General features: G+C 19.1%; 3 protein-coding genes across 3 annotated transcripts; all 3 read right to left on the bottom strand.

Moving 5' to 3' along the window:
- Positions 1-848: 848 nt before the first annotated feature.
- Positions 849-1,862, bottom strand: PmUG01_00015600 (fam-l protein; the record flags this gene model as incomplete). Its single annotated transcript, XM_029005744.1, has 2 exons — positions 849-1,649; positions 1,776-1,862. 2 exons carry the CDS (start codon positions 1,860-1,862, stop codon positions 849-851), a joined length of 888 nt encoding a protein of 295 aa, XP_028859185.1.
- A 10,104-nt stretch (positions 1,863-11,966) lies between these two features.
- On the bottom strand, positions 11,967-13,005 carry PmUG01_00015500 (fam-l protein; the record flags this gene model as incomplete). The annotated part of the gene is made up of 2 exons (XM_029005733.1): positions 11,967-12,782; positions 12,910-13,005. The coding sequence occupies 2 exons, from the start codon at positions 13,003-13,005 to the stop codon at positions 11,967-11,969; spliced, it is 912 nt and encodes a 303-aa protein (XP_028859184.1).
- A 2,499-nt stretch (positions 13,006-15,504) lies between these two features.
- On the bottom strand, positions 15,505-16,402 carry PmUG01_00015400 (fam-m protein; the record flags this gene model as incomplete). The annotated part of the gene is made up of 2 exons (XM_029005722.1): positions 15,505-16,191; positions 16,313-16,402. The coding sequence occupies 2 exons, from the start codon at positions 16,400-16,402 to the stop codon at positions 15,505-15,507; spliced, it is 777 nt and encodes a 258-aa protein (XP_028859183.1).
- Between the last annotated feature and the right edge of the window lie 3,619 nt (positions 16,403-20,021).

Raw genomic sequence — 20,021 nt, 5'->3', positions numbered from 1 at the left:
CTTAATTTTGTTATTATAATTAATACTTAATCATCGCAAAATATTTCATTATATAAATGCTTCTTTTATTTATACAATATATATATATATATATAATAGAATTTTTATAATAGTATTCTTTTTATATAACTTGATACATTATATATTATAGTAATGAAAGTTATTATATCATGATTCATATAAATTTATTTTATATTTTAATTCATTTACATTCATATAATACTTTGCTCTAGAATATGCTTATGTTGTAGTATATAACATACCATAAAAAAAATATATATTTTTTTTCTTTAATGAATAATATATATATATATATCAATGCAACAAATTTTATTCACTTCATTTCCTCAAATTAAAGAAAGACAAACATATGTTTGATTTATAACTCATAATAAATTATTTTAAATATATTAACAATTAAACGTTTAATCAAGAACAATATGAAAAATATAAATCTAAAAATTTTGAATTGAATATAAATTATCATACATCAATAAAATTATGTGAATTGTACTATAATATATTTCCTTTAATGTATAAACATATATTTTCCATGGAAATTTAATTAAATTTAAAATTGTAAATATGAAACTATAATATTTAGTTAGCCTTATACAATACAATGAAATACTTAATTAAAAACTTTGAAATATTCAATTATAAATAGAATTACTGTTATAATAATTTTTTACTATAATGCATAAAAAACGAACTGATTTAATTAGGCGCATTTATAAAATTTAAGCACTTATAAATACTACTAATAATTATATAATTAAATATATTACCGAAGTTCTTTTACATTAAAGAATTCATTACAGATAAAAACATAATGCATACCATATATTTTACCTTTTCTTAAACTTAATTTTTTGATATTTCTTAACTTTCTTGTGGTAATAAAGAAGGCCTAATATAAGTATGACACCTAATATAAGCAAAGGTATAATATATATTAGATAGTTAAAAAAACTATCTACATAAACGTATCCTGCTATTCTCTCCTTTACCTGTGCTCCCCCCCTCTTCGTACTTGTTATCTTTTCCAATGCTTTATCTACTTTATTTATTGACCTGAACAACCAACTAATAGGAGAATCCCTTAACAACACACTTAAATTATTGTACCAATTAGCTGGACCACACAATTTCAATGCCTTAAACAGTACCTTCCTAAGCCCACAACCCACCAATAAATCTAAAATGTATAATATCAGTAATACGATGATTAATAATAAAGGTAAAACAAATCTCAATCGGTATTTTTTACATATAATTTTTTTATATGTTTTATCACTAATCGTTTTGTTGTTTTTAAGAAAATCCATATAATCAAGTTCCTTGAATATTTTTTTTTCCATACGAGAATATTTTTTCGTTTCAAATATACATTTCCTATTCCTCATATTTTGTTTATTTCCTCCTGCATTCACAAATGATTTTCTATTTAAATGTTTTATTTCTCTTTTGGGTTCTTTCTCATTAAAATATACATCTTTATTTTCGCTTACAGCATAATTTGGTACTTCTTCATTTAATCTTACAAAAACTGAACATTTATCCTCTTTAGATATTGCTAGTAATCGATAATTTTTATCTAATTTTCTATTATTTTTATAGTTTCCTTCTGAAGTTTTATAATAGTCACTCTAAAAAAATATGTAAATATTTATTATTTAAAAGAATAAGTAATTTAATGACAAAAAAATATATTAATAAAAATAAGGCAAGAATAAAATAGATAATGCACGTATCCTTAATTATTATTATCATACGAGATCAATGTTAAAAAGACATATCCAACTTAAAAGGATAAACGCAGAAATTATTGTAAATAACAGTAACGTATTTTTTTGATCCATAATATATATATTTAATTTTATAATATATGCAATTAAAAATTTATATCGACATAATATACTTCTAATTCTAAAGGACTCTATATTTTTTCTGTTTTTAATTTTTGATTATGCTTTTATTGTAATTTCATAAAATTATAATAAAATGAATATAACGATAACATGTTTTATAAAATAGACAGAAAAACAACTTTAAAAATTTATTATAATATTTTTATTTTATTATTATGTATAAAAAACTAAATTAATTAAGATAATATATTTTGCTTTCATTAAATTATATTAAATATATATAATTTTATTGATTGTTATAGTAAATGAATAAATTATTGTTATTAGTTTTTTACAAAATAATATATATTTTAATATCTGAATTATGGAAATTATATAAAGTATGGAATATAGAGAAGATAGATATAATTCATAGTTCCATAAATTAATAAACTACTTATTTAACGATGTTTTACTTTTAATAATAAAATTTTCATAAACAATATATAATTTAATATATAATTCAGAAATTGGATGTTTTTATTAAATATACTAATTATTTAGCAATATAATAATAAATCAGAATTCCAATAATTAGTAGAACATTTAATTTTTTGTTAATTTTAGAGTATACTTGATTTACTATTTGAACGGATTCATTCCTTTATATTAAATAAAATATTTATAAAATTTTTAATTCATAGAGCACTACATAATCTATGAAGATATTACATTTAAAGATAAATAGAAATGATTATTTATATTTAAATTAGAATACTTGAAAATTATAATTTATAATTAAGATCATTTTATGCCAGTATTACTAAAGGTAATATTTTAAAATTCATTAACAAAAAATATAAACATATTTAATTATATATATATGTATATTTAGAAAAAAAATATATATAGTTAAAAAAAAAAAAAATTAAAAATAATATTAAACTTTTATTACGATTTGTTTAATTTTTTTATGAATATCATTCCAATATTTAATTTCAATTCCTCTATGTCGAACTATAATTTTGAAAAATTCATTAAATACTTAAGAAAATACATAGTATAAGTAATACATTCCAAAAAATACATGCCTTGTGGTTAATAAAACAAATATTAATATTCATGTTGGGGTTCAATTTGAATTTACAATATAGTATTTAAATAAAAAAATTAGTATTTAATCATTTTAAAGGCTCTTAAATATAGCATTTCCAAAAATCATGTTATTTATCTTTTTATAATTAATATTTCTATGCAAAATATATCTTAATACTCTAACTAAAATATATAAGAAGTTAGAGTGTTAATAAAAGCATTATAACTTTTGTGTTATGTTGTTTTATATATGACATATGTTTCCTTTAATTAGCATTAAATTATTATATATATGGTGATAAAAAATATGAAAAAAAACTCTAGTTAATATAGATTATTTGCACTTTTTCACGTATTTTATGCACCATTACTGCTCTGGTATGTTCATATATAGAATAATAATTAAAAGTATCGTAACTATATAAATTATTATCCATGGGTGTGTGTTTTCTTGAACAAAATATATTTAACCTTAAAATTTATGTATATTTTATTTAATTGTTAATTAAATTTCATTAAAAATATATTATTAAGTTTTAGTAATTATTTATTTATTGATTTAGAATGAAATTAGTATTTATACGGTATATATTATTATCGTATTAACATTAGTTTTAAACTGTGTTCAATTAATAGAACCTAAAACAAAAAATATAACTTTTTGTTATCAACATTATTATTATAATTGAAATTTAGGTAATTTTTATAAAATTCCATTAATTCCATTAACTTCTTAAATTAAAAAATAAAATGATGAATATTACTTAATCAATTTATTTAATTACGGTCTTTATATATTTAAAAATTTATTCCATATTTAAAATTCATCCTTAAAATCAAAATAATATTAGTAACCATTGAAATGTATCATAACTAGAATAAATATACAGAAATTTAATAAAAATATTCTTGTGTAAATTAATTTTTAAAATATGTATTACTCATAATATTTGTTACAAAAATTATTTATTGTGTATACATTTAAATATAAACCACTCATGAACGAAAAAAAAAAAATATATGTATTTATTTTATCAATTGAAAAACAACATAAAAAATTTAAATTATGACTAATATAAAATATATTCTAATAAGAAGATTTCAAATAAATACTTAAAATAGAAAAAAAAGAAAAGGGATATTATAATTGTTAAAAACATAAATTACCTCATTATCTTTGGTGATGTTTTATTAATTGTAACTTTGTTTATTAAATTAAGTGAACAAAATTGCTATAATAAAAATTAAGATCAAACATATATGGATCCAATTTTTATACATAAAATGAATACTTTTGTTTTGAATATTAATCTATAATATTTATGTACTACTATGAACCAGAAAAAAATAAAAATACAGCTATATTAAGTCACAATAATAAATTGACACAATATAATACATAATAATATAAAAATAAACATAAAAACATTCGAATGTTATAAACATTTACCCCCTATTTTATTTACATTTATACATATATATATATATTCTCATATATTTTTATTACAATATTTAATTTTATATGAATATATCATGTAATTAATTTGAACATATATTCTTACTTAGAATTAAGTACACACCTTTTAGTTACACAAAGCACTTTTTTTAAAAAACAAATATTCATTTTAAATAGGCTTTAAATGAATTTCCTTATATATCAGTTGTATAAATTATGATTTTTACAAATATTTAAGTAACTATCAAAATATACTAAATAACTAACAATAATGAAAATATTTGTGTAAATTCCTTGGCGATTTCTATGAATAATATAGTTGAAAATTCAGATATCATAAATATTTCTTGTAAAGCATATATTAAAAAGGTACTCGTATTTCTAAATTCATTAAACTTATTTTCTCTGTAGAATTGATATATTTCCAGTATTAAATATATAAGAATAAATCCTATATATAATACATTTTCAAACAAGTTATCTACCATCGAAAAAGTTTTATATATGACATATTTTCATTTCTTGACTAATTTTTTGGCGGAAACCACTATAATTATTTTTATCTATCGATTCGCCTTTCCTAATTTACTTTCATTCATTATTATAACTTAACTGTCTTAATAGTATATATATATTTCCAAATAAAACATAATTAATCCTGCATTATTTCTTTTCTTCTCATGTAGTAATATATCGGTTCTTGAATATAATATTCAATATACACTCTCCTATTTATCAAAATATTTTTAAAAGGTACACAACAAATAAATGAAAATATTTTTATTATTTATAACCTAATAATTTTACCTACGAATAAGGGAAAATTTTAATATAAGTATATATAACACAAAGCATTAAAAAATAAAAAGTAAACTTTTTTGTTTTTATCATTATACTATATTACTTAAAAAATAATATATCCAAATAAAAAGAATAAATATAGGAGATTTAGCTAAATTAAATATTTACTTTTTCCGTTTAAGGGGTATCCTTTTATGTTTTATTATCTTTTATTCTGTAAACAAAACTCTGTATAATATGAAGATATTCTTAAGAAAATAAAATTATTGGGGTACTCATTTTATTTTATTATATTTTATGAAAAGATACTAAAATTCATAAATAAAATACAAATATCTGGTACAAAAAATAAAGATAATTTAAAAAGTTTTATTGTAAATAATTCTGACAAAGTTATTTAAAAAAAAGATAACATCAAAATAATTTTTCGCAATACTAGTTATTTTAATAAATGCACAACATATATATTATAATAATCTATTAGACCAATTCTAAATTTTAGTTATCAATGTTTTTCAAAAAATAATGAGATAAATTAACTTTTTCTTTATTCATATGGATTTTATTTGATAATTAGAATAAAAAAAATACATATGTGGTGAGAACAGGTAGATAAGCACGTATAAGGAATATAGTTATTAATTTTTTTGTCAAATCCTAAAAATAAACTTAGTCATTTCTAGACGTAATACGTTTATGTACTATTTTATAATTCAAAATATAAGATATAGCATAAAATATAATAGTATACACAGTTTAAGAAAAATTTTTTTTTTTTATAGCATAAATTATAATCTAACTTGTGTCATATACTTCCAACATATAGAATGTTTTACATAAATAACTAAAGAAATTCCATTCTAAGCTTTAATTGACATACATAATGTTTTATCTCTAAATATGTACTATCCAATTTAACGCATTTACGCATTTATATCATATCATTAAAAATGAAAAACTATAATTTCTTATATTTTAGAATAATGCGTTATGTTAATTATGACTAAAAAGAAATTTACTAAATTTAAGAATTCATTTATATTTTTCTTTAATTCTTTTTTATTTTTTTTAAATATAAAATTATAAATTCTATAAAAATTATAATATTAAAAAAAACATTGAAGTAAATGTAATAAATAAACATTTTAACTAATTAAACAATTAAAAAAAAAATTACAAGAAAAATAATATCATTAGAAAATACGAAAAAATTATGTACAATAATACATACAATAAAATTTAGGAAAAAAATTAATGTATTATTTTTCTTTTTAATATATACATGAAGGAGATAGCTCTGTACATATTTTTCTGAATTATAAATTAATAATACCAAAATCGTGTATTAAAATACAACTATTACATAACTTAAATAAATTAAATATATTATATATATATTAATATAATCATATATATTTAAATTACATATTTTCTGTTGAATTTAGAGAATGGACTTAATTATAAAAATGTAACATATTAAATATATTACGTTAGATGAATAAATATAAATCTATGCTAATTTTTGTATGCAAATTACTTCTCTAAAAAATAATTAATTAAAAAAAAATATATAAATTATTTATATTTTTAATGTTCTATATAATGCATACTACGTTTGGCTGTATTACATAAATAAGATAGTTATATTTTTACACCATTTTTCATGTGCACATATATATATGTATATATATAAACATATTTAAATATATTCTTGTTTTGGTACCCTTAAATAACACTTTCATTTGGATATTCATAACTCTTCCAAAAATTATAAATTCTTTCTTATATAAAAAAAAAAAATAAAGCATCATAATTAATATTTCTATCTGTTTTGAATATTATATAATGGTAATTACATAAATTTATAAACTTCATTTTTATAGTTATTTTATAAATATGCATGTAACTAATACAGTTGATAATTTTTAAGACTATAGTTTTTTCCTAAAATCTTTTATGCATGATTGAACTATTAAAAATATTCACGTCAATTTAAATTAAATAGTTATTCATATTTATCAAAATGAAAGAACATTCAATATATAATTGTCATTTCTTTTGAAATATATTAATTCCTAAGTGAACTTATACGACATGGAGGTTGATTATTAAATATATATTTTTATTTCCTATATGTATATTTATTAATTCATACATATTTATATTAATACGTTAATATTGTTTAAATTATTGTACATAAAGTGTCAGTTTTAATAGTCATTTATCATATATATAGTGTTTGATATAATAGATTAGATTTATTTTAATTTATCTTGTTATTAATATTATAATAATGAGATATATGGCATTTTATTTTAATATTTTGTTTAAAAATTAATTTATGTGTGCTATATATATATTCAGTGAAATTATTATTTTCACATAATTTCATTAGGCATTATTTTTGCAATAACACACATGATATAACTATTAAATCTTAACAATAATACTAATACACTTTGATTTTTATTAAAGTAAGTCCGCCCAAACATACACGTATTAAAATAATCAATAAATTAGAACCTTTATGAGTTTCATTCATATGTGTTTTATATTACTCTATAATTTTACAAGCATTTATTTTTTCTAATTAATTCATTTTTTTCAAAACATATTTAATACCTTCTTACTACAGATTTGTTTCCATGCATATGTCTAATGTAATTCTTACCAAAATAAAAAAATTAATGTAAAATTTATTCCTTTTTCTCTCTTCCATATTATTTCATTCATTACATTCAAATTCACATACGTAATTTACTTGTGCATATTTTTTACTATTACATGTGTAAACTTCGTTAGATACTAGTTTATTTATAGTGAAAATTATTAACATATACATCAGCATGTGATTACAGTTCATGTATATGTACACTTATTTACTTATATGTTTTTTAACTTACTACGAAGAACTAATAACGTTCGGTTTTTTCTTATACCTCTACCCCTTATGTTTTTGTAATTTCTATATTATTATTTTTTGTTTTTTCCATGCTTACGGTGAACTCATTATTTAATATCCTTATAAATATCTTTAATAGAGGTAATCAAATGAACGTTAACAGTTTTGACGCAATAAAAAATGGGCTATAGTTAAACTAATTTCCTTTTCAATTTATTAATTTGTACATATCTCTGTTCAAATGATATATAATTTATATATATATTTTTTTTTTCCTTTTTCTTTATTAACATCCATAAGAGAAATTAGTGTTTCAACGAACTTTATATATTGTTGTTATTCTTATTTGTCATTTATTTGAATTTTATCATCCGTTACATTCTCTCTTATGTACATTAACTTATTCTATAGTTTTCAGAACTACAACGGATTAACATATCTTGGTAATGTTAGTAATTTCATTTAAATAAATTTCCACTATTCAATGTTTGCATACATATGCATGTGCGCATGTTTTCCCCTTTATGACTTTTCAATATAAATGATTTAACACATACAGAGAAAGAGAATATAACAAAATATATATATGCGTGAGAGTCGTACACATAGATAAGCATATAATCGTGAATAATGCTATCCTATTAATGAACATAGTTATTAACTCAGTTGTGTCCTCAAATTGTTTAAGTTATTGACATAACATTGTATTCCGGAGATAAATTACTTATTCTATTTATTTTACTTTAAACGGATTAAATTAGTATTAGTGTCTGTATAAATGCACACTTCCTATGAGTTTCTTTATTGATGTCTTGAATGATGGATGCAATAACATAAAAAAAAATTTTCATATATATGTATGAAGCTAAGCCATGATAAGTCAATGTTGTAATAATCTCATAAGATGAAATGGATAAACCAGTCTGTAAATATATATTGTATGTCTTTTATTTGTTACTATTATTTTTATGTTCACTCCATTTAGTTAGTAAAACATGATTACATCATCCCTGTTACTATTATAGTCAAATAATTCTACGTATTTTCTCAAGTTTAAAAATAAAGATACGTTTTTTGAAATATAGGTAGGTACATGCATTGAAATATGTAAATGGATATATTACATTAAGAATACATATGTACACTCTCCTATAATTATTTACATATATACATACACGCATGTATGCACGTTCATGTGCAAATGTACACACACACATATGTATGCACATATAAATGCACACGTATAGCAACATTATTGACACATATAAATATGTTGATAACAATTGTTTTTAAGTCTTATATCCCCATTTCTAAAGAAACTACATAGTTAAAGGCTTATTTTTTTACTTCTTCATTCATACAAAGTAAAGAAAAAATAAATTAGAGAAATATTCTAAACAGATATATAACTATATTTTTCTGTATCTTTTACGTAAAACAATTACATATATATCCATCTTCCTATTCAGAAAAATTTCTTTTTAATTGCTATAAGATCCTAAAACAGAAAAAAAAAATTATCTTAAAATTTCCAATTATATAGATACATTTTGTATCAATATTAATCACTTTTTATGTTATTTAATTTTTTTTTATTTTCTTGAAGTCACTTTTGCATAATCATGTTGGATAATATATTACTTCTGCATTATCTCCTTTTTCAGCGCAACTTTCTCTCTGGATAAATAAGTCATCTGCATACAGATACAAGTAACAAATAAAAAGAAAGCCTTTTGTTTATATCCATAATATTGATAACCGTCGCATGGACACAACGTTAATTCACGAAATTCTTATATTTTTTATTTATTGAAATGTGTGCATTTACACTCTATAAATACATATAGGTACAATAAAAATTGATACCCTAAGTAGATAAAATAAATTATTTTTTATAATTTTAACTATAAATATTACAATAATTATTGTATTAATTCAATATTATGTGTTAAATTCATTTATTTTGCTACAACTGTAAATTTCAAATATTACTTATTCTTAAAAACTAGTATACGATGTATTTCTATTGGAATTTAATATTATCTTAATTTTAGATTTTAATATTTCAAATATTAATTACAAAAATAGAAAACTAAAAAACTAAGATAAAAGAGAGAATAAACGAAGTCAGATAAGAGGGACATGTAAATATGTGAACTAAGGATCTCTCATGGAATATACATACCCACGTAATGTATGTTCGTTACATATATATATATATATATATATATATATATATATATATTAACAATTAAAAACAATTAAAAGAAAGTTTAAAACAAATTATATATATTAAAGTTCAATATTATCATAGAAAAATTAAAATCTTAATATTCAGAAAATTCCCAAAAAGTATTTTTATTTTTTTTGAATTAAGTATCTAACTTTTTTACGGTTTTAATGTTATACATGCTCAAAATATAACTTTTTCTTAAGTGGCTTCTAGTAAAGAAGAATTTTGTTGTCATGTATTTTACTTTGGGAATACAATAAATATACAAATAAATGAAAAGCTAATAGTATTAAAGAAAAAGAATAAATACATGAAAACAAGTTTTTATAATTCTATACAAGTTTTATTATCATCATTACTTTTTTATTCATATAGATATTTTTATAAATATTGTTGTTATGCCTTATACAAAAGAGCATTTTCGTAATATTTTTTTCTTTTTTTTTAACTATAGGAACATTCTTACTTACATTTTATTATACTTTGTAATTCTATATAATATATGCATTTTTCTTATTAATATTATTGAATAATTTCCTACAAATGAAAAATATAGGACTACATAATTTTAATATAATTTTTTTCAATAATATGACATGATTAATTGTTTATAAATTCTTATAAAAAGAAGAAAAAAAGAAATTACATATATAATTCATTCATATATGATTACATTTAATTCATTAGTTCAATTTTTTAGTAATACAATAAATGAAATAAATTTGCAGTATGTTTATTTATAAATTGTTTCTATAGTGTATATATATATATATACAATTCAGTTACTGCAAAATTAATTAAATACCTCAAATAAACGCAATAATAAAATAATTAATATTTTTAACTCTTCATTAAGTTACAAATATATAAAAAATATATAAGTTTTTAAACTACAACAAATAATAAAAATTTAAAAGAAATATATTTTAAATACATTTTTATATCTTCAAAGATATATCATTCAAAGTAAAATAAATATACATTAAAAAACTTTTTACAACAATTACGTTCTACAAAATATTTTTCATACACCTATTTTGTAAAAGAAATATAAGCTCTTTCCAAGGTTTAAGAAGTATATATATATATACATATAAGAGAAACGACATATATTCACTTTTATTATATACAAAACAAAATAAATTAATTGCTAATACAAAGGTAATTATAATTTTTCTTAATAACATAAATAAATAACACTTTTAGATTATAACAAAATAAAAAACACAAAACGAGTTCTTTTAAATAAAATAGAAAATAAAATATTTCAGTAAATTTATATAAATTTGGTTATTATATATTAAATTTAACCCACATATGTAGTATATATAATCATTTTTAATGACAATCTATATAAATGCATACTTGTATATAGGAAACCATGAAAATTAATCATTCTCATACATTACCTTATAATAGAATTGAAGGATGTTAAAAATTCAAATTTAGATAAAATAAAATCTTTTGTTATATATTTGTAAAAAAAAAAAAGCGACTTGTGTGCATATGCATTTATAAAATATAAGTAATTATATGGAAGTTTAATAAACTCTTGAGTAAAGGTGTTAGAGTTAGTAAATCATATTAAAGACTTCTTTATAGAATAAAACATTTTTCTTATTATTAATTTTATCTTTTCCTTAATTTAATTTTTTGATATTTTTTAACTTTTTTATGGTAATAAATAATCCATGATATAAATGTGACACCTAATATAATGAATGGTACGAAATATAATATGTATCCAAGTAATTGTCCTAATATGCATTTTATATCCAGATTATCAGCTGCATTTTTACACAAATCACATACATTATTCTGTGTCCCAACAACATAGTGCTTCCATAATCCTGATGTATTTCCTTTCAACCATTTTAATGCAGTCGATAACCATCCATCCTCATTATTAGTCAACTCTTTTAAATGAGGCCATAGTCCTAAAAAACTTCCATCCCATGTAACGTTAGTTGTAGAAAAACCTAGTGAGAAATCTACTATGGATACTATCAAGAAAAACAAGAACAATAATACAGGTATAGCTAGTTTTAAACCATATTTTTTATGGATTATTTTTTTGTAAGTCTTGTCGCTAATTGTTCTGTTGTTTTGAAGAAAATTTACATAATCAAGTTCTTTGAATATTTTTTTTTCCATATTGGAATATTTTTTTGTTTCAAATGTACAATATTTATTTCCCATAGCTTTTACATCTACACCTCCATTCCTGGATGAATATTTACATGATAATTTCTTTTGTCCTGTCTTCTCCTTTTCCTTATAAGTTAGATCTTTACTTTCATGAACTCCATTATTTAATATCTCCTCCTTTAACCCCGTAATAATTGAGTCTTTATTTTTTTTATAATTTGCTAGTAATCGATAATTTCTTGTATATATTTTTCCATAAAATTTGTATATGTTATCTAGAGGTTTGTTAAACATCACCTGAAAACATAAATTAAATATTTATGATTTAATAAAATTAAAAATAAAACACTAAAAACAGTATAAATAAGAATAAAATACAGAAAAATATAAATAATAAAAATATCCTTAAATAATTTGAGCATACGTTATCATCGTTAAGATGGGATATCCAAGTTACAAGAACAAACACAGAAATTTTAATAAATAAGATTGACTTAAGATATTGTTTCATGATATACATTTTTAGATCTATAATGTATAAAATGACGAATAAATTTACATTAATATTGTATACTTCTAATCATATATGATGCTACATTTATTTTTCTAATTTTTTTTTATATATTTTCATAAAAACCTAATAACATATATGTAACTACAAAGTATTTTTATACAGATATATAAAATGAAAACTCTAAATATATATTAAAAAATTATTATTTAATTATATTTTTAAATAAATAATTATAATAAAAATAACAAAATTTGAATTTATTCAAGAATATTTAAAATATATAATTTATTTATTATATGTGGGAGTTTAATCAAATTGTTTTTTTACTAATAATTAAAGTATAAGTTTCATTAATATTTCTAAATACTGAATATATCTAGTTTATGGAATCTATAGAATATAGTATGTATAGAATGTAGGAAATATATTGTCCTCTATTTGGGGATGATAATATATAATTATGACAATATTTTTCTATTAATAATTCTAATTTTATTAACATCGTATTTTGGAAAGACGTTTTATTAGTGTTAAGTAATATTATTATTATTTAATAAAAAAATAGCAAAAATGATAAACAAAAAAAGCAATATTATGCACCACATCTTATGATATACTAAATGTAAAGCTTTCGTTTTTCAAAGGACTACAAATCACTTAAAATATAGAACGTAAAACTTACAATCAAATCTATGAAATAATATGTATATAAAAGGTAAATAAATTAAATTTTTTTATTTTTGTATAATAATTTCTGAATATTATAATTTTTACTTTAATTCTTATCATTTTCGTTAACGATTTACTTTTAAATTCATTTACCAGAATTTTTTTTTTTTTTTTTTATTTAAATTTACATATTTAGAAGAAATATAATGAAAAAAAAAAAAGAAATTAAATGATAGCGTTATTCTTTCTGGAAAATATTTAGTTCCAGAGTATCCTTACTTAAATAATATATTCGTTTTATTTTGCCAGTAATAGTAATTTATAACATCTTTCGTTATCATGTATTATTATTAAAACCATTGAAGTAATATTTTTAAAAATAGATATGAATTAAAATTATTTATATGGATTAATAAAATATTAAATGTATGTATCCTCTTATTAATAGAAATATCGTAGGAACACACAAAATATATTATTCCTTAAATACAGTTTATACTAAAACAAAAGTTGAAATAATAAAATTTTAATATATATTAGTAATAATCTGTACTTTGAACATCTATTTATAAATTAATCGTAGAAAAATAAAATTTTTTTTTTTACTGTTATTTTATTTAAAAAATTATCGTTATAAATATGAAGGAATTAGTAATGATAAATATAAACGATTTATGTAATTTTATACACCTAAATAATATTAAACATTTACTTAATATATGTATAGATACCATACGAAGTAAGACAAATATATAAATAAATACTTACACATAATAGAAAATAGTAAGAATATGTATTTATCCTAATTACATATAAATATATATTTATAGGCATATAAAGCATTTTTAGATATTTAAAATTTTAAGGAGTAAATAAGGTATATTTGCATATTTTGCCTATTAACAGTTGATTCAATCTAATATATTAAAAATTTAATGACATGAAAAATAAGAATCATATCTAGTATAATTTTCTATAATTTTTCAAAACAACTTGTATTTAAATAATTTATTCGGAATCGAAATAACTGTGCCAATAAGAAATATAATAATGATATTATAAATGGATCTAACTCCTTTTAATTGTAATTATTTCGAATTTCCAAATTAGTATTTAATTATAAATAATAAATAATTAACAAGAATATAATACTATTATATATTTATAATTACATAAATATAAAATGCAAAAAATATAAATGACTATTAAATACATCTTTTAAAATTAATATATTTTATTACATATATCACATAAAACAGTATTTATAGAAATAAAATTAAATATTTTTCCATGTATAAATAATATACATATTACTTTAACAAATATATATTCACTCCTATTCATTAAATATAAAATAAAATATAGCTATTGTAAATTTAAAGATAATAACACTTTTATTTAATAACTTTAAAACATAATCATTTTACATTAGAACAAGATAAAAAAGATAAGAAAACAATTTTCATATCAAATATAAAATATAACACACTAATAAGAATATATGAGTTGTGCTGCTTTATACTCATTTATAAGAAAAAGCATATATTTTTCATAAAATTCCATTTAGATACACAAATATATATATTAAGAAAATAATTGAGTTGAAATAATTATTTTGATAAACAAATTTGAAATCATCAAATATTCAAATTTACAAAAAAACGAAGAACATTATATTTCATTGATCTGCATCAAAAGGACAAAGCATATACTTGAGAATCTATAAAATATAATTAATTATGAGTAAGTTTAATAAGAACATAATTAAAGATATTACAAATATTAGTTCTTACTAAAGGATTTTTCACATAATATTGTAAATTTTTTATATTTATTTTAATCAATCATCAATTTAGTCTTATTATATTTTTCATTATTTCTTAAAATCCTAGTTAAGACTATTATAACTACAATAGCTAATAAAACGAGAAGTATAGACAATGATACTAAATATATATTATCTTTGTTTAAACCAATTCCATTGATGCATCCTTCTATAAATATCCAAATCTTATGCATTAATGTGTTTTCGTAAACTCCATTTTGTATAATATTTAAAGTAGATAATATATTTAGTGTAGGTAATCCTAATCCGAATAAGAAAAAAATAAAAAGTATAGCAACTCCAAATCCGTAATTTTTAAATTTTATTTTTTTTAAAGCTATATCATGAATTCTCTTTTTTTTCTCAAGAAAATCATCATAATATTTTTTTTTTATCCATTTTTTTTGAAAATGGAAATGTTTTCCATCAAACATTCCATTATTATAATCTATAATTTCTGTGTAGTACTGTGCCTTATTTAGTAAACTTCCATTTGATAGCTTGTTTCTAACTGTAGATTCTTTTTCATTATTAAATATTTCTTTTTTTTCGAATTTCTTATATATTGATTTTCCTTCTTTTACTCCTGCAATATTTGATTCTTTTTCCCGCTTATTTTTTGTCAGTGATCGATAATTTCTTGTATCTAACATTCTATTATTATTGTAGCATTTATCCAAATAATAATTAGGTACATTCTAAAAAAACAAGGTACATATTTTTAAAAAAAAAATAATTTCATAATAAAGTATATGATTAATAAAAATAAAACATTATGAATATAAACAAGACAATTTCCCTTAAATAATACAATCGCACCAGATCATTGATAAAAGGGTATATCCAAGTTAAAACGAGAAACTCACAAATTTTTATAATAATATGTAAGTTCATTTTTTGTTTCATCATGTACATATTTAACATATGCAGAGAGGAAAAAATTAAGAGTAATTTACTTTTAAAGATACAGTAAGCTAAATTTGTTTTTAAAAACTTTTTTTATTTTATCTTCAAAAATACATAATAATATATATACAAATATAATATGCTTTACTATATATATAAAGTAAAATAAGTTTAAAAATAATATAATTGTTACCATAAATTATAAAAAAAACAAAATGACCTTAAAAAAAATAAAATAATTGAAAATAATTCATAAATATTAGAAACATATAATTATTTATTTAATGTAACGAACTAACTGAATATTTTCCTTACTAATATTGTCATTAATAAAAACGAAACAAATACTCTATTTCTTGTTATGGGGAAATGTTGAATTTATCCGTTATACAGAATGTAGAGAATATATATATAGAATATCCCTCTATATATTAAGAAGAAAATTACTAATTTTACGGATGATATACTGTTAATATTTCTAATTTTATAAAAATTTACTTTTGAAAAACAATTTTTAATAATATAGTAAATATTATAATAATATAGTAATACTAATAATAAATGGAGAAGACAATATTCTGTGTTATTTATGATACATTTTTATGGTTATTCCTTGAGTACATACAATCCACAATATTTTATTATATCTTTAAAAAATCAAATTAATGTGTTATTACCTAAAATGATCTAAGAATAAATATATATTTAAAGGTAAATGAAAATTAATTTAATGTTTTCTTATTATAATTTTTGATAATTATAATTTTTTATTAAATTTAACTTACAACATTATTTCTGAGTGAACGTCTCCACATTCATCTATAAAAAATTTTTTTTTTTTAACTAAATATATATAATTACGAGAAATAATAATATAATAAAAAATCAGATTAAATGTAAGATAGTTTTAGAAATATTGCATACAATTTCATTAATATAATAATATATCAATCTAATATACATACTATAAATTATAAGATATCTTAATTACATAAAACATAAGAAATATTAACGCTTTGATCGTCAAAAAAATATATGATTAAACAATTATTTACTTTATAATTTTATAACTAATATATTTATTTTTATTTATTGTTTTAAAAATATATAATTCTAGGAACGTGCTTTACATGTTAACCATAATAAGTGGAAATAAATATATGAATAATTAATATTGTGTTAAAAGTACTTTTAGAAACATAAACGTATTGTACCTACATATTTCCATAACGTTTGAAAAGCAATACGGATGAATATAATTATACAAATATTATATATACAAAAAATTATTGTAATCATCTGTTATTCAACTTAATATAATAATTCATAAGAAATATTATTCTTACTAAAGAGTAATTAAAAAAAAGTTTACAGATATTAACATTATCATATTTTTAATGTTTTAATATATATATATTACTTCCGTTATAAGATTTATGAGTGATCTTATATATTTTCTACTATTTTTTCAAAGTACTGGATTATTCCAATTTCTTACTCTCAGATAAGGATTCCATATATAATGCACTATAAACCATTTAAAAATTTTGATAATAATTTATATACATAAACTGTAAAATAAATTATCAGAAGTAAGTACATTATATAATAAAATCCTCCTAAATATTTACTCATATATAAAACGTTGCAGGATTAGCAACATTCATAAGTTCTAATCGTTTTCTTTTTGAAATGTTTTTTTAAAAAATAAATTAATATTTTTCTCAATTATTTAATTTTGTAAATAAATTAAAAAATAATATACACATTTTTTAACTTTTTTATTGAATGCTTTATATATCTATATTAAATATTGTTCATTAAATATATTATATTCTTAAATATGCACAAATATATCAATAAAGTGAATATTTTTTTCATGTTATATCATTTTTATATCAAATATATATTATATACAAATAAGACAAAATAAATGTGAATTATTATTAAATTTTAATGTCCAAAATATTATTTTATAATTTAAATAACTATATATTTCAAAATCCACACAAAATAATAGATTTATTTAAATGTTCAGTTTTTATTGAATTTATTGCATTATTTTTATGGATTCAAGTATTATTATTTTAAATAAACTTTTCTTCCGTTTTTTATAAAGATAAATTGTTTGAAACTTTCTCATTTTTTACATGTTTGTTACCAATTGTTTGCTTTCTACTTCTATAAAATTTCTATGTTTCAGTTAATTCATATAGTATTATTATCTATTTAAAAGTCATAACTTAATATGTCACCCTATAAACAGATGTATTGTATAAAATTGAAATATATTTTGTATTCAACGTAAAACACTAAGAATAATATAACTAAGTTTAAAAGTGTAACTATCTTAAAACATGTTAATGAACCGAATAAAACCACTAAATGTCAATGATTTTCGTTTTCGTTAAAAATACTCATTTGAGGTTCTCGCGTTACCAGTAAAAGAACCTTCTGATTCTAGTACATATTAATACGCATCATTATTTTAAGTAATTATATTAACATTTATTTCAATATATATCATACTGTTTTTCTCTAAAACTATCAATTATTCTACTTAAAAATTTGAATACTCTACTTTGAAACCTATTATATATTAAGACAATGCATTGATGTCATAATAAACGTTAATTTACAATTAAGTAATATTTTTTAATACTATTACATATTTTTTAACTTTTCCCCTATATTCAAAAAATATTATATATAATTTGAAATGTATATTTGAGAACAATGACCAAGTAACAGTCATGGCTCTGGAAATGCTTACCTTATTTACGTGACAGTAAATATTATACAATATATACTGTAAATAATTTGAATGTATAGATGTTCTATAATAATAATTTTGTTGAATATAAAATCAGTTCTTGAACAAGATAACTAAGGTGTAATGTTAAAAATAAAAAAAAAAGAAAATATTATAATAAATTTTTTTAATATTTAAATTGCAAAATATAATGATATGTAACAGATGGTAATTCTAAAAAAATAATGAATATAAAGTGAGAACTAATTTCACAATATGAAAAAAAAAACATGTAATTAAAATACAAATATTTTATGCAAAATTATATATTATAAGCTAAACATATAAGAAATAAAAAAGCTCTAAGCTTAATTTTATCCCTATTTCCCATATAATTGTTCATCATGTGTATAGTTAGGATAAATATTTTTTCGTAAAAACAATCCATATATATAAAGTATATAAATGGATATGTAAGAAAAATGACTATTTAATATTTAAATAATAGTAATATGAATATCAGCTTCAATGGAAAAACAGAATTATCAATAAATTATCTAAATGTTTATAATAAGAAAAATAAATTTTCATTTAATGTAATATTAATCATATATTATATCACATATTCTCTAATAATTAAATAATGAGAACGTAATAAATTATAGAAATTTATATATGAAATATTAGTGCTATGAGCACATAATTTGAAATTAAACAAATTATATATATAACAATAATGTTTTGTTCCTTAGGAATAAACAACATTAAATCCTAATAATAATATTACATATTTCATATAATAATAATATGGATAAAAGCAGCTTATTCTATTATTAGTAAAAGCACAAAAAAACAAGTTCTTTGTATGGT

This window comes from Plasmodium malariae (assembly GCF_900090045.1).
Source record: "Plasmodium malariae genome assembly, contig: PmUG01_00_3, whole genome shotgun sequence".
Lineage (NCBI taxonomy): Eukaryota > Apicomplexa > Aconoidasida > Haemosporida > Plasmodiidae > Plasmodium > Plasmodium malariae.
This window is presented reverse-complemented; position numbering and strand designations above follow the sequence as displayed.